Source organism: Amia ocellicauda, chromosome 11 (genome assembly GCF_036373705.1).
Source record: "Amia ocellicauda isolate fAmiCal2 chromosome 11, fAmiCal2.hap1, whole genome shotgun sequence".
In the NCBI taxonomy this organism is placed as follows: domain Eukaryota; kingdom Metazoa; phylum Chordata; class Actinopteri; order Amiiformes; family Amiidae; genus Amia; species Amia ocellicauda.
Genome location: NC_089860.1, coordinates 19,529,433 through 19,552,458, shown reverse-complemented (window position 1 = coordinate 19,552,458; position 23,026 = coordinate 19,529,433). Strand labels below are relative to the sequence as shown.

The 23,026-nt window shown below is 35.0% G+C and overlaps 1 protein-coding gene across 5 annotated transcripts in view; it reads left to right on the top strand.

The window, feature by feature from the left end:
- Positions 1–23,026, top strand: part of LOC136763097 (glutamate receptor 1) — a 71,709-nt gene that overhangs the window by 34,890 nt on the left and 13,793 nt on the right. For all 5 annotated transcript variants that reach the window (XR_010820956.1, XM_066716824.1, XM_066716823.1 and 2 more), the window contains exons 6-11: positions 1,231–1,389; positions 2,254–2,421; positions 3,857–3,961; positions 4,411–4,521; positions 6,673–6,879; positions 10,212–10,618. Coding sequence is in view for 4 of the 5 variants with exons in the window: in XM_066716824.1 (XP_066572921.1) it covers positions 1,231–1,389; positions 2,254–2,421; positions 3,857–3,961; positions 4,411–4,521; positions 6,673–6,879; positions 10,212–10,618 (1,157 nt within the window). In the remaining variant the exon portion in view is untranslated. The remainder of the gene's footprint in view (positions 1–1,230; positions 1,390–2,253; positions 2,422–3,856; positions 3,962–4,410; positions 4,522–6,672; positions 6,880–10,211; positions 10,619–23,026) is intronic.

Below are 23,026 nucleotides of genomic sequence, written 5' to 3'. Positions count from 1 at the left end.
TGTTTCCCTACCAGTGTGCCTTCAGGTAGTAATATGAATTTCACATGATTTTTGAAAAGTCAACATGGGAAACATAAAAGTTTCAGCCTCTCATTTATTTAAATTTAAGAAATTCATAGCTAAATTAAACATCCATTAATGTACTTAAAATAAGTTAAGTAGGAGTACCTTATTATATTCCATAAAAAGATTAGATACCAGCATTAAACTTATAAACATTTACTTCATACAAGGATGAAAAAATATTGAGGTTACCTCAAATAGGAGCATTAAATTCATCCCTTCCCCAATTAAGGGTCAATCAGCAGCCTGAACCCCAACATTTTCAAACAAGGCCCATTCCGAATCCAGTTGAGTTAATTTATCTTATTTAACTTAACATTTTAGAATTTTAATGGAGAGATTTATCTGAAATGTCAAAATCCTTAATTCATAGAGATAAGAAAAATAATTTCTCTAAACCCTAAATTAATATTCAGAACCTTTATTCTTAATTGTGATGCTGCCTTGCATTGCAGAAAACAAATGTTTCCCTATTTTGAATTATGCCAATAGCATACCTACACCCTTCTGAAGGTCAAACAATATTATGAAGCCCAACACACCACAAATTCAAGTTTTACAATTTTTCTGCCAATTTATTTAAGTTTATAGGATAGCTTACCCTAACTATAAAGAAATGTGTAAGTTAACTTTAGACTCTAACCCTACCCCTAGCATATTGTGTGTAATTAATTATTTTATACCTTATAAATGTTGTGTTCACAAGGTTACCAAAATGCCTCACATTTGTCTTGCCAGTGTTGAATACCAAAGTGGTCTTATGTGAGTACTGCTCACATAATGCATATTGCATCTGTCTGAATCCAGAGCTGTGGTTATTTATACTATCTGGTGACAGAGAGTAATTGACCTGGCTTGCTTACAATCGAATCATATAAAATGGAAGATTCCAGCTGTTTGTATAAATTGTCAGTCAGTGATGGTGGTTGGCAGTTAGTTCACTTTTCGGTGGTAACTGAAATCAGTAATTTTCTGCAGATGAATGAAACTCAAAACAGTACCTTTAAATTATTGGTCCATTACATGGGATGTGAGTTTATATGTTAATTATACAAAGTTTTCAAAATGAGTAACTGCTGTTTTTTTGTTTGTTTGGATTTGGTTGCAAACAATAATCTGTTGTTTTCAGATGTAGCATTTTGTAACCTGTGGTTTTCTGTCTCTCAGGGGTTTCTAGACATTGATTTGACTGACTTCAGGACTGGCGGAGCTAATGTAACTGGCTTTCAATTGGTGAACTACACAGACCACAACGTCAGCAGAATCATTCAGCAATGGATGGAATTTGATAGCAAAGACACAAAAGTTCCCAGGAAAATGCTGAAGGCAAGTTGACATTCAATGACTTTTTCAGAACAAAGCCATGGAGAAAAGGCTATCAGGGAATTCTGTCACTCCTTAAAATGGGACAAGAAAAGCACTGGCATCATTCCTTGTTTTGTTGGTGTTTTTCAAATATTTGTTTATGAGCACGCATCACCTAGTTTCCAATTTGAATACCTTGCCTTTGGCAACAGCATTAAAAAAATAATTTAACAACCACAATTGAGGAGTAAGAGGTTATAATGATAAAGACATTTTTTATTTTACACAATTATGTATACAGTCAGTGAGTTATACAGGCTACATGGTCATATCATTCCAGATAACTGGAAATAAACAAACAGTTTAAAGCAAAGATTAAATTGTGACTGTAGATGTAGACAGGCCAATATATTTGCATTTAAATTATTCAGTAGTGAAAAAAATAATCTGATAGCCTTATTTGCTTTCTAAAATTGTATATTCCTCCACATGCTTTGTACACTTCGAAAACACAAATGGTACGATTATAATTGGTGTTTGCACAGAATTTCAAGATACCCTCATCTGTGAAATGTAAAAAGAAAAGAAAATTATCAGAAGATAAAACTCAAACCAATTTAAGTATTTAAACATTTCTGCTTGAACTGAAGCTGTATTTTCTTGTGCTGTGAAAATGTACGTCTTAATGTTACAAAATGATTTTGTGTTTGGAAGAAGACGGGGGTTGAAATACACAATAGGATGACAATAAAAGAGCGTATGAGCTGAACTCTACAAACGCTTTATGTGTACATGGTCGTTTACAATATACCATCTTAAGGAAACCTAAATGAAGCCTAAATTCTCTAGTAATGAGATTTTAGTATTTTTGTTTTTTTGTTACAGTACACAGGAGCCCTTACATATGATGGTGTGAGTGTGATGTCAGCTGCCTTCCAAAATCTACGAAAACAGCGGATTGATATTTCTCGAAGAGGAAATGCAGGGGATTGTCTGGCCAACCCGCCTGCTCCATGGGGGCAAGGAATTGACATTCAGCGAGCTTTGCAGCAGGTACTTTTTTGTCCCAGAACTGAATAATAGAATCTATAGTCAATCAATTATTTTTGGTGCAGTTCCATTAAATTGTTATCTTCTTGTCTAACTGAAATTGTTTTTGATTACTGATTACAAACTTCACATACCTCCTGACTTTGGGAGGGGGGTAGACAGGCTTGAAATAATGCAGTCTTTATTAATTTGTTGCCAACTGAGTAATTTCACTTTTAATACTTGTTTGAAAAATGCATTTCTGTGCCTGAATCTTCCATGAGAACCAAAGATGGATAATATATGTGTAGCAAAATATTGTAATTGGAAACTGAAATGGGAAAATCATGGCAGTCAATTTTCTTCAAGCTGTCTTTTCCTTTCTTAAGTAATTGCATTTCAGTTGTGCAGGCAGATGGCTGAGATTATATATTACCTGAAAAAATACAATGAATGTAATACAAAATTATTTTGCCATTTTTAATTTTGAAAAATCAAAATCAAATATATTTTTAATCTCAATTAGTATTAATTTTGGGGGGTAATTAAGCATATTTAAAAATAAATTATTCCTTGAAATAAAAGAGACAATATGAAAGTATTGTGCTCTCTCCATTACTATCATAGTAATTTTCTGCTAAATATTTTTGTGGAAATGTGTTGAATGGTGTTTTTCTCAAACAGATATATATATATATATATATATATATATATATATATATATATATATATCCCAGTATTTATGGAAATGTGACAAATGATGACTGAAGAATTGCCTAAGGATACTGCAATGCATGCACAGCAAAGCAATACAATACAGCACAAGAGTATTGGGAATTGCAGAGTCATTCCTAAAAAACTGCATATTATTTTAGAATAAATACATCTTTACATATTCCAAAAAACCTACCAAATACATGCACACAAGTGACATTGAAGTGTGAAGCAAAGTTAATTTGTTTCAGCTTTGCCTTTTCCTATAAGACCCCCCACAGTCTTGCTGACCCCTTGTGACATTTCAAAAATTCAACTACCTATTTTGTCTTGTCATAAACAATATATGCAATGCAATAATTCAGTTTTTGTAAGCCATTTATGCAGTTACATTTAAAAAATCTGTACACATTTAATATATTTAATTGTGAGTCATTTAATACCTAGGAATACTTATCTGCTATATTCCTTCAAAGCAATTGCTATCTACCATGACTGGAGACAGATAACCAAAATAATAATTATAATAATGAAACATTGTCTTTCAAGAGTTAACTTTAGTATATATGTGTATAGCCATTCAAAACAACACTTGCTGTACAAATATGTCTATACAAAAAACATTGTCAAACCAATACACTATTATGCTGTAATGCTTATGTTTTTAATCTGACAAAATAATAAACTAATGATAATAATTCAAGCTTTCCCAGTAATGAAACCTGTTTTTTATGTTCCCTTACAGGTTAGAATAGAGGGCATGACGGGACATATCCAGTTTAATGAGAAAGGACGGCGGACTAATTACACAGTTAGTGTGTTGGAACTGGGACCCGATGGTCCAAAGAAGGTAACCAGTGAAGCTGTGTTCTTGTCGTTGAACTCCGCATTGTAAATGAAAAAAGCATCGATCCTTGAAATCAAATACATCTGAGGAAAGGCATATACCTAGAAGTGCTCAATTATGCTAATAAAATGAATTTAACTGGTTTTCTTGCTTCAAACCATTCATTATCAAACAGGCTACTCTGCTCTGGGGTTAATAATGCATTCTGCCAGGGTAAAACCAACTCATAGTCACCTAAATTTGGCTGTAATTACAGTGGAGATTTCACTGAAACATAAGGCCTATGTATATAAGACATAATTTGTAACCAGAATAGTTACAATACCCATTTGTTAAAACTGAATCCTGGAAATTTTAGCAGTATTTCAGAATTAAGTGTAGTAAAATAGGATATAGAGAAGTATACAGTCTCTAAGTCTCTGACACACTGGTCTATTTACTTTCACCCACAGGTTGGTTACTGGAACGAAGATGAGAGTTATGTGAACACAGCTACTTACTCCCATGTAGGAAACGATACCACCGGATTACAGAACAGGACCTATATAGTGACTACAATTCTGGTATGTTTTATTGGCTTATCCATTATGCAGTTTATTACAAATGTATATATTAAAACAGCCATGCTTAAAAAACTAAAAAACATTGTGTCTAAAAGCAGTTAAGACCCTATGAATGTGATTGCTCTTAATATTGAGAATTTCCAACCTATTCATGGGCTGGAAAGCTTTCTATGAAAAAAATTATCAAAAGCTATGCTGCTCGGTAACTTGTACACAGTTGTTATATAGCATTTGCATTAGATTAGTTATATCAGGTTTAACATCATTGAACTATATAAACTTGTCCTATGTATTTCAATGTATTAACAAACATTTTGTTCTGAAAAATACACAATAACTTAGTCCAATTTCAAGTTACATGGTATATTTTCAGGACTTGGTTTCAAGGAGAAAAAAATACAGTCATTCTAAAAATGTGAAATAAATAATGTTTTAAATCTATTCCCCACTGTAACCAATATGTTTCAGTAAGTTCAGGATGAAATATCCAAACAAAAAAGCAGACTTACACTCAATGTAGTTTTTGTTGTCCAGTAAATGCTTCAAATACTTAATTGTATTAATTGAAATTCAGGAGTCTAGTTATCTAAGATTAATCAAGCAGAAATTGAGCATTCGTGTATGTTTTTTTAACACACTCTGGATCAGAAGTGTTAAATCATCAATACCCTGGCATGTGCTTGTTGCTGTTTTAATTAAGTCATCTGTCTACAGTAGTAAAGTGCCTCCAAGCTTCTGCCAAAAGCCTTTTCTTGAGGAAAAGAATGACCTGCAGGCTAAAAATAAAACAACAAAGAGGAATAAAAATCCATTGTAAATAACCAAATTTGCTCCTAAACTACCATCTTCTCAGCTGCCTTCCCAGCCCTGGAATGAATAACAAGGCTTGCAATTTTCCCAATGTGTCCTTTTCTGAAGATTACCACCTCAAAACATTCAACTTTCATTCATCTGTTGAAATTCTCACACTGGTTTATTTATCACTGTTGCGTGGTCCAGCAATCTCTATTGGCTGGCATTTAAGGATCATATTTGAAAGCGAATGGGTTGCACATGGACAGCTGGATAGCAGCTCTGATTTTGTTCACAAATGATTCAACTGGGGAGTTACAGTCCCAGCCATGAATCAGTCATGACCACGGCGGTGTAAGCCCTCATCTTGGTCTAGAGATTCTTTTAAATAAGCTGCAGGAATCTGTGTCCCATGGTGTATGTCATTCAGTACTAGAATATCACTTACTGAATGTCGATTCACAGCTGAAGCCCAATACCAAATAATTTAAGGGTGTATGACACCCCCCTATCCTTGTTATCTGTTACATAGCAAAGGGAAAATAAAGTTGCCAGGGCTTGGTCAACTGCAGTGAGTCCTGATGGTCTGTGAAGTGTTCCAGCACTAACAGAAATGGCAGGCATTCTCCGAGGCCCCATTATGTTTCACAGATTGTACCACTGGGATCCCATTTGCAACTGGCTTGCCCAGGGAAAGATATTCAGTGACTGCCTGTAGCTGTGACCTTTTCTGCCACATCCTAGTAGTCTTTCAACTGAGTGATAATGGCAATGAAGCCTGTTGCTATACAATTAAATGTTTTTTTAATTTATTTGTCATTTTAGTTCAGTTGTGATTTTACTTGTAATTTCCCATGGTTAGATTGGATCTTAAGCATAAGACGAAGCATATTAATTTACAATAAGCATTGAGCAGAACCAGTGTGATTGTAAACTTGTTTTTTACTCACTTTTTTATCATCCCGTGACACCTTTTTTTGTTTTTCTTAGTTTCACACCAGACTTACAGTAAAAAAAAAAAAAGAAAAAAGTGTAATTAAATGTGATTAAAGTGGCAAGGCTCCAGGTGCTGTGTCTGCAGTATACATCTCAGGCTGATGAATCTCACAGAAATGTTTAGATTGAAAAACTAACTCAAATAGAAGCCTGTGTGAAAAGTTGCATGTGCATTATTTAATTTTGACATTGAACTTTATGTCTGGACAAGCAAATGTCGAGATATAAATGATTTTGTCTTGTAGCAGCTAATAGTGTGTGGCCTTAAAAAGGATTGTGATATATTATGGAAGACTAAAATGTCTGACCCACAATTCTATTAAAATGTCTTGTATCGTGTCTGTGTTTCTCCTTCTAATTTAGGAATCACCTTATGTGATGCTGAAGAAAAACCATGACCAGCTAACAGGCAATGAGAAGTATGAAGGCTACTGTGTGGAACTGGCAGCAGAAATTGCAAAACACGTGGGTTACAGGTACAAACTGGAGATTGTGTCAGATGGGAAATATGGAGCCAGAGACCCAGACTCAAAAATGTGGAATGGTATGGTGGGAGAGCTAGTCTATGGTGTAAGTATTTTCTTTCATTTGTAATCAAATCTCAGCCCTTGTGGTTTAAGTGTATACGTGTATAGATTACCACATAATTTTTCATATAATTTTCTTAATAAGTATAAAATGATGAAACTTGGTATGACCTTCATTGCTTTATTTATGTATTTGATTTTAATAATGAGTTTTGGCTGTTTTATATCACTTTATCGATCTCCATCTTCATTTTTTCTTTTTCACCACTGATACATCTATTTGAATTGTTTTGCTGAATGTATAATTCACTTCAAGATGTCCTATAAAAATACTCAGACTAACAATAGGTAAATTGTTAACAAAACTAAAGCAATTATATATATATATATATATATATATATATATATATATATATATATATACACTCACCTAAAGGATTATTAGGAACACCTGTTCAATTTCTCATTAATGCAATTATCTAACCAACCAATCACATGGCAGTTGCTTCAATGCATTTAGGGGTGTGGTCCTGGTCAAGACAATCTCCTGAACTCCAAACTGAATGTCTGAATGGGAAAGAAAGGTGATTTAAGCAATTTTGAGCGTGGCATGGTTGTTGGTGCCAGACGGGCCGGTCTGAGTATTTCACAACCTGCTCAAACTGGGATTTTCACGCACAACCATTTCTAGGGTTTACAAAGAATGGTGTGAAAAGGGAAAAACATCCAGTATGCGGCAGTCCTGTGGGCGAAAATGCCTTGTTGATGCTAGAGGTCAGAGGAGAATGGGCCGACTGATTCAAGCTGATAGAAGAGCAACTTTGACTGAAATAACCACTCGTTACAACCGAGGTATGCAGCAAAGCATTTGTGAAGCCACAACACGTACAACCTTGAGGCGGATGGGCTACAACAGCAGAAGACCCCACCGGGTACCACTCATCTCCACTACAAATAGGAAAAAGAGGCTACAATTTGCACAAGCTCACCGAAATTGGACAGTTGAAGACTGGAAAAATGTTGCCTGGTCTGATGAGTCTCGATTTCTGTTGAGACATTCAGATGGTAGAGTCAGAATTTGGCGTAAACAGAATGAGAACATGGATCCATCATGCCTTGTTACCACTGTGCAGGCTGGTGGTGGTGGTGTAATGGTGTGGGGGATGTTTTCTTGGCACACTTTAGGCCCCTTAGTGCCAATTGGGCATCGTTTAAATGCCACGGCCTACCTGAGCATTGTTTCTGACCATGTCCATCCCTTTATGACCACCATGTACCCATCCTCTGATGGCTACTTCCAGCAGGATAATGCACCATGTCACAAAGGTCGAATCATTTCAAATTGGTTTCTTGAACATGACATTGAGTTCACTGTACTAAACTGGCCCCCACAGTCACCAGATCTCAACCCAATAGAGCATCTTTGGGATGTGGTGGAACGGGAGATTCATGCCCTGGATGTGCATCCCACAAATCTCCATCAACTGCAAGATGCTATCCTATCAATATGGGCCCACGTTTCTAAAGAATGCTTTCAGTACCTTGTTGAATCAATGCCACGTAGAATTAAGGCAGTTCTGAAGGTGAAAGGGGGTCAAACACAGTATTAGTATGGTGTTCCTAATAATCCTTTAGGTGAGTGTATATATATATATATATATATATAAACAAAAATATATAGAATATCTGTAGTGTGATACAGGAGCAGAGTGTAAGGAAGGATTATTTATATGTGGAGAGAAAGAATACTGCTAACAATATTAAATTAATTCCTTTCTATTTTTGATTGCTTTCTGCGAAATAGAGCGTGCCATTTCTTCCTAGTAATTTGCTATCTTCCATCTATTAAATTACCTTAATAAAGCAATTCAATCTAAATTGTATCCATTGTATGCACATAATTTAAGTAATTATCTCCAATACAGTAAAATATGGGTAATAAAAACGTAAATTAGGGTTCTATGATAATAGAGAGGATTATGTGCAGATTGTGCTGAATTTGTTTTGGTCATTAATGAAATGCAGTTTCTGAACTAAGATATATATTTTAAATGTTTATAATATTGCATTTACAATGTTTGCTTATTTTAGAACTACATCTACGTCACCCAATTATTTTCAGTAACTGAATCTTATTTTTGGATAACTCTGATTTATTATGCATTCCAGCGAGGAATAGAATAAATACTGACTCACTCTGCTGCCATTGGGATTCAGTTTGTATTTATTAGTTATGGTATAAATGTATTTGGTATTTATTTGGTAAATAATGTAAAACATTGATTTAATCTCTACATTCATATAAACCAGGGGCTGGATTAAATCAAAACTTTGACCCACCCGCTAATAGCAAACTACAAACATGTTCATCATAGCGGTTACATTTATGATTAGAAGAAAGTGGCATCTTACTAAAAATGAAACCGCAACTGAGTACAGTTCTGTAGTTTTCTATTAGCGGGTGGGTCAAAGTTTTGATTTAATCCCAGCCCAGGTCATTAGTATGGATACCACATATGTATTTTTGTTAAACTGGACAAACTCTCCTATGGTGATGGATTACCTTCACACATTGTTTTATCGCATTTTCAATTGATCTGTTATATTTAAAGTAGTAATTCATTCTGATTTAATAGAATAAAATATTAACCAGAAAGACATTGCTATTTCTACTGCTACTACTACTCTAACTACTACGAACATAACCAATACAAATAATAAGAACAATCAGAAAGAAAATGCTTGTTGAAATGTGCAACAAATCGGCAGAATATGCACACAAGCTACAAGAGAGCAGTATGTGAGAGGAGGCCGATGGGAACAAGAATCTATTAACCTCTCCATACGTCTTATTTTCAAGCACTTATCATACAAGCACTTCATGGAGGGTCAGAGGAAAAAGAAGACTAATGATTTCTAGGTCAGGAGTTATTTGACACCTTGGAAAGAGGAGAAGTGTTTTTTGGGTATCAGACAGCATGGCTGTATAGTTATGCGGTCAAACTGTGCACTGCAACAGACAATATGATTACTTTGCCGTGTCAAGAAGACCTTTGTATTCCTTTGAGAGGCTGTGAGATATATTTTCCTGTCAAGCTTAAATAATACTTTTTACAGTAACTGGATCTATCAGGGGACGGGAAAGTATATTCTGCATACGTATCCACATTTACAATCCCGTGTCGATCCTGAACCCTGTTTTCTCCTTTTACCAAAAAGTTGTCGGATTCTAGACAACCTCAGAAGCCTTTGTCGATGACAGGTTTCATGAACGTGGATTAAGAAATTAAAATCTTTATATTTACTGTGCGTTATACTGGTATTTGTTTATGTTTATGATTTAACTAAGCGTTCCAATTTCATTCTGTCCTTCAGAAAGCGGATGTTGCTGTGGCACCCCTCACAATTACATTAGTACGGGAAGAGGTTATCGATTTCTCCAAACCTTTCATGAGCCTGGGCATTTCCATCATGATCAAAAAGCCTCAGAAATCCAAACCCGGAGTATTTTCGTTCCTGGATCCCTTGGCCTATGAGATCTGGATGTGTATTGTATTTGCCTACATTGGAGTCAGTGTCGTCCTGTTTTTGGTGAGCCGTTTCAGCCCGTACGAGTGGCACGCGGAGGACTTTGAGGACGGGCAAGAGCAGCAGCAGCAGCAGCAAACGCCCCAACAGCAACAGCAGCAGAATCAGGAGCAAACTAACGAGTTTGGGATTTTTAACAGTCTCTGGTTCTCCCTGGGGGCCTTTATGCAGCAAGGATGCGATATTTCGCCAAGGTTGGTTTCCACCCCCAGTACCTTTAACTTTGTGCATTTTCGGTCCCAAACTGATGCCATGGTGCATATATTTCTATTTTGTTTCCTGTCTTCCTTCTTTGTTTTCTTTTCCCCGTAACCCTTTTATGTTGTATATTGTCTGTCTCGAAAGACATACTAAGGTGGAGATAAGGCTTTCAATTTTGTAGTCCGAGTTATTGATTTCTTATTTATTTTAGACAGACAGAGAAATGCATGAATGATTGGGAGCGATGTCATTGATGCATTTCTGCATATAAAAACTTATATACACCATGCCGAGGCCATGAAATGCATAGAGTTGGTGTAGCTATCACCCCCTTGGAGGGGTACCGTGTTTTTGCTGCATATTCCCATTTTACGGTCAACGGTTCATGTGTATATAAAGCTTTTGCTTGACATAAAGCTGGACAGAGACTGAAAAACGTGGAGGAAAATACATGCTGGTCTTCAGACAGGCAGATCTTTTGTTGTAAAGAGAGTTCTGCTGAGGTATATAAATAATGCTCCCATCTCCTGTTAAGGTGTTATGTAGCTGGCAGTAGTGGGATTATGATAGTGTCAATGTTTCCCACAATGCTCCATTCCATGTGAATTTGCAATCTTTCCCATCAGCTAGTTGTTAGCTTTTCAGTATAACAGCATGAAGTTACAGCTGAGATGTGAAACAGGTTAATTACAAAACTAAAAAAACAGATACAGGTAAAGCAGAGTTGCTTGATTTTTAGGATCAGCACGCAAATTTATTTTTTACTGTACTTCTCTTAAGCCTGCATTTTGAAAACAATAATTGTATGCAGGTTTTATACATAAAATAAGAAATAAAACCTATACTGAAAAATGTAATAAGGTTTACTTTTTGCACTAGGTTCTGTATGTGTGTGGGTTAGGATTGATTACATGGTGTTTTGGAAGCTGTGAACCTGCGACCAAAGTAGGCTAAGATTGGACTGGCATGCTGATGGCAACTGTGACTTAAATGTGATTTTGGCTTTGCATAGATCTACATGTTTAAGTATTATGATTAAGTAATAGACACTGTACAGTTTTGTAATCTTGGTATATTAATAATTTGCAGAGAATCATTAAACATTTAGGAAATTTTGTTCCCCCCCCCCCATTTTTAATACAGAAAAAGCAGCCTTTTGAGGAATGCCAAGACATTTATGTAGCTCCTTAGGTGGGTCAAGATGTGCACGCTGGGGTTTTAAAGTATCTGGAAGGCTTCTCTGGAATCCAGGCCATTGTGCAAAATGCTGGGAAAAAAACTTCAAAAACATTCTCCCTGCTCACCATGAAGCACACAGGACAGTTCCCCAAGAAACAAACTATAATCCTGGTACATTATCCTTTGATCTCCATGGATAGCTTTAGCTCTGGTTGTTTTACGTGCATTAGCAAGAACTAAGCTTGATCAGGTGGAAAATATTGTACTTATTTGATGATTAAGTGATCTTAAACCCCAACATATTTCTGGAGCAGTCGTTCCTAGAATACTTATTTTGACATGCTCCTTTGAGAATAACATACACAAGCAGCATTATATAAAGTTTCCATGAATTCTAATGACAACCTAAATGAATATATTTTTGTGTAACAGTGTCTTTCAATATTATCCTAATAATATCATGGTGGACAAAATATTATTTAAGCTTTTCAAAGTATGTATTTTTTTTAATGCTGTTAGAATCCTGTTGCATATTCATATTTGCTTTTAGCTATAATAAATCCTTACAGCCACTAATTTCATTACATTTTCTGACTCTTCGATGATGGTTTGTTTTGCCTTTGGCTGGACCAGCACTTGTCTTATTTTTGTGTGTGTGTCTGTATTCATCACTTCTGAATTTAACATATTTTTTATATTTTTATATTCCTTGTTATGCACTGCACAGTAAAATAGGTGATGTTTTCGGTCTTTCATCTTGTAATATAGCTAGTTACGTTTTTGAATTTCTGAAGGTATAATGTGCTTGCAACAGAAAACGTGTCGTTGTTGCTTTAGGCCTGGTATAAGTACTTAAAGATGTGTGCTACGGAGTTTAAGTTTGGCCATCAGAGAAAATGCTGAAATGCACTAAATGTTGTGTCAGTTACTGTAGAAACACCCTAAAAGAAAATGCTATGATTGCTCAAAATAAAAGCTTATTTTCCTTTGACTCTTCGTGATATTATGTGCCTGTCTTTGGCATGTCTTTTTCTTATACTGAAAAACTGAAAGGGCTTGGTTCAGTATAACAAAAAAAGCTGCAATAATATAATTTACGATAGCTTAAATTTTTTTTCTATGTGTCTGAAGTAAAAAATAAGAAGTAAGAAATAAAGATACAAATACAATGTGTTTCTAAATGGAACATATTTGTGTCAAGGTTGAGGATTCCCTGCAGATCCAGCTCTGTTTGTAAAGTTTGGGATAACCTAGCAACAGACTGCAAGCTTTCTTCATAATTATGATACATTCACTTAACTGCTCCCACAGCACTCTGTTGGCTTTTTTTCGTTGAACCATAAGAAATTTACACTCCGACATGTTACATGGATTAGTGAAATCTCTGCTATTGACCTTTAAACTGAATACTTGAACCTAAAATCGTATTAGCTTTCAAGACACAACAATGTCACAGAAGATAATGCACTATTGAAAGGCTTAGTTCCTGTGACTTTTACTATTGTATTTTGTACTTTTGCAAACATTACCAAACTGTTGATTTATGTGTCTTTACTCTAACTGATCAATCAGATGGTCTTCAGACCTGATTCAGACCACTGAAGTAGATATACAATTTGAATATCTTCACTGTACTTATTAATTTACTTCCCTGGCATTTCTATCTAAGAAACATGGGTTGTTAGTGGACCAATATGGATGACATATTTTGCTGAAGGTTTCTACATCTGTCTCCTGGAATTTGACCCTACAATCTTCTGGTCCAGAGCTCTAAACATTACTCCGCATTGTTACCCCCAGTTGTGTTAATTGTGTGGTAGCTTCAGATGAAATATGAATGATTAAGAGAACATAGCAGACCTTTCTTGACTGAAGCCTGTTAGGAATTCTATGAGGAAGTCCTTATAGATGTGTTTATTAGGCTATGTGTTTGTGTTTCATGTGAGGTGATAGGTCAGTTTTAGAGGCTGTGAAAGTTTGGGTTTGAAATATTTATCATGACTAATCTTATCCTTTTTTAGGGTTAAGGGGCAAGAGGGATATGTTTGTGTGTGTATGTGTTTTATTTTGTACTCTTTAATCAAGACATCTGAAAGCAAAACAATCACTAGTGTGGAACATCATCAACATTGACTTAATTATTGTTAGACACAGAGCTTTATATTTTAAATCAGCTGTGTCAATAACAAGCAATAGCGCATTTCACAACTTCTACAGTCACCTTAACTTGCTGTTTTATTTGTTCTCTGTATTAAATTCCAACCAAGGTGGTGGGAGTTCTCAGAATCCAATATATCACCAAACTGAGCCCTGGTAGTCTGAGCTGTTGGCCAAATTAAGAATGTAATATATGCAGTCATTATATGTGAACTACATTTAGATTACCTTTCCCATCAATTATTATAAAATATGAAGGATACATTTTGCTTCCTTACTAAATATTATAACTAGGGTGCGACGTGTTACGTGACCAACAGACATTTATTTAGTAAAGTATCCCTTTATTAATAATAACTCGTATTCAATATTATTTCTTAGAATGTGTAACTAAATAATTTAAATGTTTCAGTTTACTAGTAGGACCACATAATTTGTGGAACAATGTATATAAAATCCTTGTAATACATTTATTTAAACATTCTAAGAAATAATATTGAATTTGAATATTAGAAATAAAGGGATAGATAGATAGATAGATAGATAGATAGATAGATAGATAGATAGATAGATAGATAGATAGATAGAAAAAAAGTCAAATTACTGACTATAATTAGTAACTAATTTGAATTTATTCGAATAAAGCAAACTGAGTGTTTTGATTGAGTGTCAAGGTTATACTTGGACTTAATCAGGCCTAAAGAAATGGTAAATTATGTTGTTTTTTAATAGTATACCACAGAATTGCTTTTAGCAGGCAAATGTGCTTCAGGCTAATCTTGTTTTTCCAGTCACAAAGACAACTGGCTCTCCCACAGCCAGGGTCTGTCAACAGTGCTCTTGTGTCAAAGATGACTAGTCCATGTTTTCCTCTTACCTAGAAGGCAGCTGGTTCCCACATTGTAAAGGTGACCCTGCCAATAAAATGTAGACATTTTATTTGCATTGCTTGAGATGATAGGTTGTGCTGACCCTGGAGCATGAATGCCTAGCTATGGTACATTTTTATATTTTTGGTACATATCCCAAAAATATACATGCATCCCTTGATATCTCTAGTAATTAGACATGTTATTATAAATTGTAAGTGTAACACAGTTAAAATGTATATTATATGGCAATATCGGTAGCTTTTAGCCTGGAGATGCAGATCACCTATTAAAGTGTCCCAATAAACAGATTTTTTTTACTTGAGTACTTGGCATTCAGCACCTGGTCTACACAATCTGGCACTGTTGTGCCATTGTTATAAATCATCTTCCCATGAATGGCTGCTCTATGTCACTTCAGTAGTTGGCAGTAGGTTATTTTATTAATACATTCCAAATCCCAGTGTGGGCATATTCAGCACAATGTATAATGTATATCTTATGTCTAATATTTTATGCAGTAAATATATAGAAAACAGATAGTTACAACAACTATAGGCGCTGAAGAACTGCATTTCTTTCCCTGTGTCTGTGTAAGAAGGTCCCTGTCTCACTTTGCTATGGTACTGTGCTATAGTTCAACCCTGAAACCTAGAAGAACACAGTCTTATAAGAACCAGTTTTCACCAGCAATTTGGGTTTGATACATCGTACAAACCCCCGTTATATTAAACATTACATATGCCTTAATTCTCCCCGGTTTAGTCATATATGTGTCTTCCTGAGCAGTTGTCAGGCAGAAACCAAACTTCCACTCATAGGACAGATGTGTGGGCCTGTTATTTTTCTCTCCTGTCTGGTCTGCATAAAAGTGCCTGTAGTTTGTAACTTCTCTAAAACGGTTCTTGAGATTGTCTCTTCCTTGCAGCTGCTTGTAATAAAAACCTTTTGATTGGAGGTGCATCTCTCTCTGGATTTGTGCGACTCTTCAGGCGCTTATACTCAAAGACAGGGATTGGCAATTCCAGTCCTGGAGGTCCATGTTCCTAAAGGTTTTATACATATTTTCAATTAGCAACTGACTAAGACCTGGAATGAACAGGGGATTTGGCTTCTTATCCTGATAATTACTTCAGTAATTAAGTAATGAAGACCTGAGGAGCAATGAAAAGCAAAAACCACAGACCCTCCGGGACTATGCTGCAGGACTACATTCTTCTGATATGAGGGTATTGTTTATTATTTTATTTAAACACCCTTCTATCAGTCTTACAATGTTCACACAAAGAGCATCAGAGTAGGATCGACATTTGCAGTAGGCAGTGAAACCCCATTTCTTTGAATGATATTAATACTTTTACTTGCAAATGAAGCATCCAAATGTGTTCTTCCGATGCATGGCCCATGTATGATTTCATTTTGAGTGGTTATTGTGAGGTCTGGATTACAAGATCATATTTTTTCTGTACAATTTACTTTCAGTTACTGTTATATACTTTAGCAGTAAACACCAAAAGGATGTGTGCTGTAATGGTGTATGACAACATCAAGTTTGTATTTATTTATGTGCTTATTTATTTTTTCACCTTTTGGTAAAACCATCAGAAGATTTTAGACACGTTCAAAGTTGTCTAAAGGAAGGTAGGCTGTGAGAACATTAGCAGGTTGTTTCTTGCAAATTAATATAAATACATATGCAAGAGTTGTTTTTTGTGTGATGTATAGCTAAGAGAACAATTACATTCCTTTTATATGCACAGAGAACAACTCATTATCAAGTCTCTTTTGCTTTTTAACACTTATTTGATGTGGAGGATGCGCTGCTATGGAGATACAAGAAGTTATGAGCACTTTTAACTATTTGATTCACTATTCACTAATTGAAGGGCACACTGTATCCACACTTCAAAGTCAAGTATTTTCAGAAAAAATGCAAGTCCCATGTTCACATTTGAAGTGGTATTTCATATTTAGTATATATAGATAAAATGATAGATATTGTTATTCTCTGAAATTCACCCCTCATTTGAAACGTTATTCAGATTTACAAAATATTACTTACAAAAGGATGTGAACTTCAGAAGGCAAACATACAGGAGTACATTTAATTTAGAACTACATGCTTGTGCAAGTTAATCTATGGTTAGGGCTTTTTTCTTCTGTATTAGTTTCATGCACAGCATGCAGGCCTTCTGATGTTGACACTTATGCTGGTAAGTGTCCAAGGCTTTGTCTCTGAGCCACTAGAGGTATTCTTCAGTATATCCTTTGCCACATTTTTATTTATTCCACTCTTCCTGGAGTCAAACCAACAGACAAACCCCTTTTGACTCTATTGGTACTATAGTGTGCACAAAACGACCTATATGATACTTAAAGATTGTGCTAATATGTGTATTTGTGAAGAGTAGAAAACAATTTAGAAGTGCTCCTGTGCCAAGTTTTGTCATAGGTCAGTTTAAAGTATAACTGAATTTTCACATGAAATAATAATATTAATTTAGCTGCATTGCTTCTGGCACTGTACATAGCAGAGAAAATACCAGTAATGCATGGAAATAGAAAAATTAATGTAAAAATGTCATCTCTCACTTTAATGCGTGTAATTATCAACCTTTGCTTAGGGCATTGTTTGATGCAGACAGCATTAACATAATTACTTGATTCTTCATGAGCAGAATGTAAATACTGACCTTTTATAAGCAGTAGAACAATTTCTAGGCTTAAAGCTAAAAAAGAGACACCATAACTGCAATGTAATTACTTTGTCTATATCAACCATGGGCGTAGGCACTGTCTGAGCTGAATTACAATTGTTAAGATGTGGGCAGCATACCAAGTCAATACAGCCCACGTTGTTGGGGTTATTGTGTTTGTTTGCTTTGTTTCGTTCTGATGTATTGTTGCTTGTATGTTCTGACATTTGTAACCATAAATTAGATTTTTATCAAAATACATGATTAATTCAAAAACAAAAATACAGTCAATAATCAATAAAAAATCAAGTATGTTATTAAAGAAGCAAAAATCGGTTTTAATAGCTTTTGGGAAAGGCACAATAACTCATATTTCACTGCACCTCACTCATCGGATACTGTACACGATGCTAGAATTAGACCCATTTTTGGAGTCCAGGAAATTGACTTTTAATTAATCTATAACCCTTGTATTACTAAGATAACTGTTATTTTAATGTATTATTATTATTATTATTATTATTATTATTATTATTATTATTATTATTATTATTATTATTGAACCATTCTCCTACATGGCTCATAGATAAATACATACAAATAAATACAATATACACTATAGTACAATTCAGTAAGTTACAATAAAATAAGGAACTTAAAACTTGACAATTTTTGTCTGGAGATTTGCTTCAAGTGTGCCTGAATTGTGTCTAGATGGAACCTAAATGTACACAAAATGTTTGTGCAGTTATTTATTTGTTCATAAAAAAAGAAAAGAAACCAAACCATTTGTGAGAGTCTTCAATAAATAAATAGATAGATCGATAACATTTGATTATTCTGTTAACTAATGGATATGGCAATTGATAAATTAAATGTCTCTTGTTTGTAGAGTTATGATACATTACAATTACAATACTAGTGTGAAATGTGCATATTTAAGTAAAACGTACTAAGTTGCACTTGTACCTCAAATGTGCAATGCTATATATTTGTAAATTGTAATTAATGCAAAACATATTTTATCAAAACTGTTTTAGGCATGTTTGTGACATTAATGTGGTTATATGCAGAGCCAATAATACCTACTGTAATGAAATATATAACTAATTAAATTATGAAGAAGTGCCATAAGTTACAGATACCAAAAAGAGAATGATTATAAAATGTGTTCATTATGAAAATCTGCATTGGTTATGCTTCGCTTTTCTTCTTGTTACTTGTTAAATCAGTAATGCATTATAATGTCTCAATTAATGCTTAATTTTTCACACTTGGTACTTCATGTAAATTAGCATATTGTATGAAACATGATAATCGTGGATAATACAATGTAATTAAGAAGCAGCTGACATTCTGCTTCCCAAACAAAATTGCATTAATTTTGCAACAGGAGTGTTGTGGATTTAAAAAAGTTCCATTGTTACATCTTGTCCATTGTCACCTAAAGGATTATTAGGAACACCTGTTCAATTTCTCATTAATGCAATTATCTAACCAACCAATCACATGGCAGTTGCTTCAATGCATTTAGGGGTGTGGTCCGGGTCAAGACAATCTCCTGAACTCCAACCTGAATGTCTGAATGGGAAAGAAAGGTGATTTAAGCAATTTTGAGCGTGGCATGTTTGTTGGTGCCAGACGGGCCGGTCTGAGTATTTCACAATCTGCTCAGTTACTGGGATTTTCACGCACAACCATTTCTAGGGTTTACAAAGAATGGTGTGAAAAGGGAAAAACATCCAGTATGCGGCAGTCCTGTGGGCCAAAATGCCTTGTTGATGCTAGAGGTCAGAGGAGAATGGGCCGACTGATTGAAGCTGATAGAAGAGCAACTTTGACTGAAATAACCACTCGTTACAACCGAGGTATGCAGCAAAGCATTTGTGAAGCCACAACACGTACAACCTTGAGGCGGATGGGCTACAACAGCAGAAGACCCCACCGGGTACCACTCATCTCCACTACAAATAGGAAAAAGAGGCTACAATTTGCACAAGCTCACCAAAATTGGACAGTTGAAGACTGGAAAAATGTTGCCTGGTCTGATGAGTCTCGATTTCTGTTGAGACATTCAGATGGTAGAGTCAGAATTTGGCGTAAACAGAATGAGAACATGGATCCATCATGCCTTGTTACCACTGTGCAGGCTGGTGGTGGTGGTGTAATGGTGTGGGGGATGTTTTCTTGGCACACTTTAGGCCCCTTAGTGCCAATTGGGCATCGTTTAAATGCCACGGCCTACCTGAGCATTGTTTCTGACCATGTCCATCCCTTTATGACCATCATGTACCCATCCTCTGATGGCTACTTCCAGCAGGATAATGCACAAAGGTTGAATCATTTCAAATTGGTTTCTTGAACATGACAATGAGTTCACTGTACTAAACTGGCCCCCACAGTCACCAGATCTCAACCCAATAGAGCATCTTTGGGATGTGGTGGAACGGGACCTTCGTGCCCTGGATGTGCATCCCACAAATCTCCATCAACTGCAAGATGCTATCCTATCAATATGGGCCAACATTTCTAAAGAATGCTTTCAGCACCTTGTTGAATCAATGCCATGTAGAATTAAGGCAGTTCTGAAGGCGAAAGGGGGTCAAACACAGTATTAGTATGGTGTTCCTAATAATCCTTTAGGTGAGTGTATATATATATATATATATATATATATATATATATATATAGAGAGAGAGAGAGAGAATGAGAGAGAGAGATGTACATAATACCTAATACATACAATTTACAGTGCATTAACATATAAAATATTCTTAATAACAGACAACATGGCGCAAATTTAAAAACAGATAGGCTGAGATTGAGATATGGCCTAAATTTGCAAATCATGTTGCTTAATTATTGAGATAATTAAGTTTTAATCTATATTGCTGTGCTAGTCTGCAACCACTTCTTATTGTTTTTATCTTTTTGTAAAGTGATGGTTTATTTTATTGTTACTTTTTACTTGTATTGCCACATTGCATTGCAGTTTCATAGCTTTTGGTTCAGTTTTGATTAAAGCTATTGAATTTTACTTATGCCTTCCAGTTATCTTTGAAATACGTGTGCATTCACATGTGTTTATCTCTGTGTGAAGTTACTTATTTTAATGTATTTGCTTTACATGATATGATAAATTTTTGAGCTAATGTAGCTAAAGTACTTAACCCCAATCCCCCCCATATATCTTTATCATATATTAAGTTGTTCTTTACAAACCGTTCAATCTTCTAGCATACTATAATTATATCTTTCAACATCTTATGAATTTGATAACCGGTGCTTTTAATAAATCACAGACAGTTCTATGAGAAGATATTACATTTGTTAATAATAAGGGCGCTACCTTTCATTGTATTAAATCATTATTTGCAATACCAATGTACCAATTCAAGCTGCTGGTACTGTCTCCTTGAATGCACACTTAAAAAGTGCTGACATCAGATGTTGACGTTTAATGACACCCCAAAAGTAGTGTTGTGTGTGTGTGTGTGTGTGTGTGTGTGTGTGTGTGTATGTGTGTGTGTGTGTGTGTTTGGAGAGGGGGTGTCCATTAAAGCTTTCCCTGTCTATGGATGTTCAGATCTGACACTCAAAAGCTGAAGAGCTATGATTGAGAGAAGATGCACCTTGACACCCATTTTCCTGGTTTCAATTATTGTCATAGCAACATCAAAGAAACATAGTGAAGCACAGTACGTTCCACCTTGCCGTTCCTGTTAATATGTATGTGCTGTTTGTCACTTTTAAATTGTAAGCTGTTAAGTATTCCTGTCTATGTCATAGATCTCACAGGGTCATTCACATGACATACTACGATCACAGCAGCACGTCATTGTAATGGGATAACAGTATGTGAAAAAAAAAAGAAGTTGTAATCGTAATAAAAGTGTAGTAATAATACCTGGAGGGATAAAAATAAATAAATAACAATGGTATTGAGATGTCTTCCAAGCCCTTTACACCACACACATGGATTAAGTACACTATTGATTCTATATAAAAACACTATTATTCAAAATCATGTCATTTTTGTATTGGAAAGTATTGTACTATTACAATTGTAGCTGCCTTTTTATATTCTAGCTATATATTGTTTTAACTATTTCTGCCCCACTCTTATTTTCATGTTGCACTGATATATAGTAACATATGTTTTTCTGTGTTTTTAAACATATGTTTAAAATGTGAAACAGCAGATTCCTACAATAGCAAACAAAAGTGTTTTCCTTTTGTGTAGCTGTTTTGTACTTCTTACCTGCTTTCTGTGAGAAGTCTGTTTTTTTAAATAATTAGCAAATGTGGCCAGAAACAGCACATGATTCATGTTTCTAAGAGAAATTTAAAAGGCAGAATGTGCTAGTCTGTGATTAACCTGCATTAAATGCTATAGTAACTTCCCTTCTTAAGAACAGCAAAAATCTGAGATTGTTTAAAGGACTATGCGCTTAAAGGGAAAAAAAATATTTGAATAATTAAAACGTAAAGTAGAATGGCAGGCACATTCACAGTTGTTCACTCTATCAGGAAGAAGTAGGAAAGAGAATCACTTGAATGCATTACTTTCTTATTCAATACTCTTATTGTTCTGTTCCACTTAGTATCTTCTAATGAAATAGCCATCACAGCTATCAGCTATAGGTTTGTCCATGCATTGCTCCTGGACTCTAGGGGACACGTTCTGATGTGAAAATAAGATGGTTTGAACCAATTTGTTTTGAATAATTTATTTTTATTGCATTATTTAGGCAGCTACCTTTTGGCTTTGCAAAGCCATGTAGTGATTACATTCCAGTGTTTTAAACTGCACTACTGAAACATGTGTTCCCTTAAATTGATATTTTTTACCCTCCAAAATGTATGTTGCTTTCATTGATTCAACTTAAAATACATTAAAAAAATGACATATACTAAATACAGAATACTAAAAAGGTTGGCTATTTTTTTTTTTTTCACATACTGACTGACTGGCAATATTTTAAATGATCTTTTTTTTTTTTTAATTAGCAACATGATTAGATTTGCAAGCTCTGCAGTCAAATCAAACACCTCCATCATTTGTTCTTATCTTAGAGAGGATGGAGTAATGTTCTTTCGATTTTTACACATGCATTTCAACTCCTTGTTCCTTCCCATCATTCATTTTCAATTTCAGTTACGTGTGTTCTTTTGATTTTAAGGGATTGCAGTGATAAGGTTGGTTAATCAAGTCTTCTAACTTTTATCCAAATACATCTGCCTTAATTTTAGGGTTGGAATAGCCCATGGATCAGAATGTTCTTCTTAATCGGTGCAGGTTTTACCTTCCAAATAGAAATTGAAGAATAAACTAACTGCTTAACATTTTCTGGGTTCTTGTTATGTTTGGTTTTTCTTTTTTTTTTCAGGGGAGATAAATAGCTTTTCATCACACCCTTGAAATCCTTTGTAACACCCCAGTGGTCATTGCGTTCATGTGTTTGGGAAGTTTGACTTTGTTTGAAGAAGATCTAATATT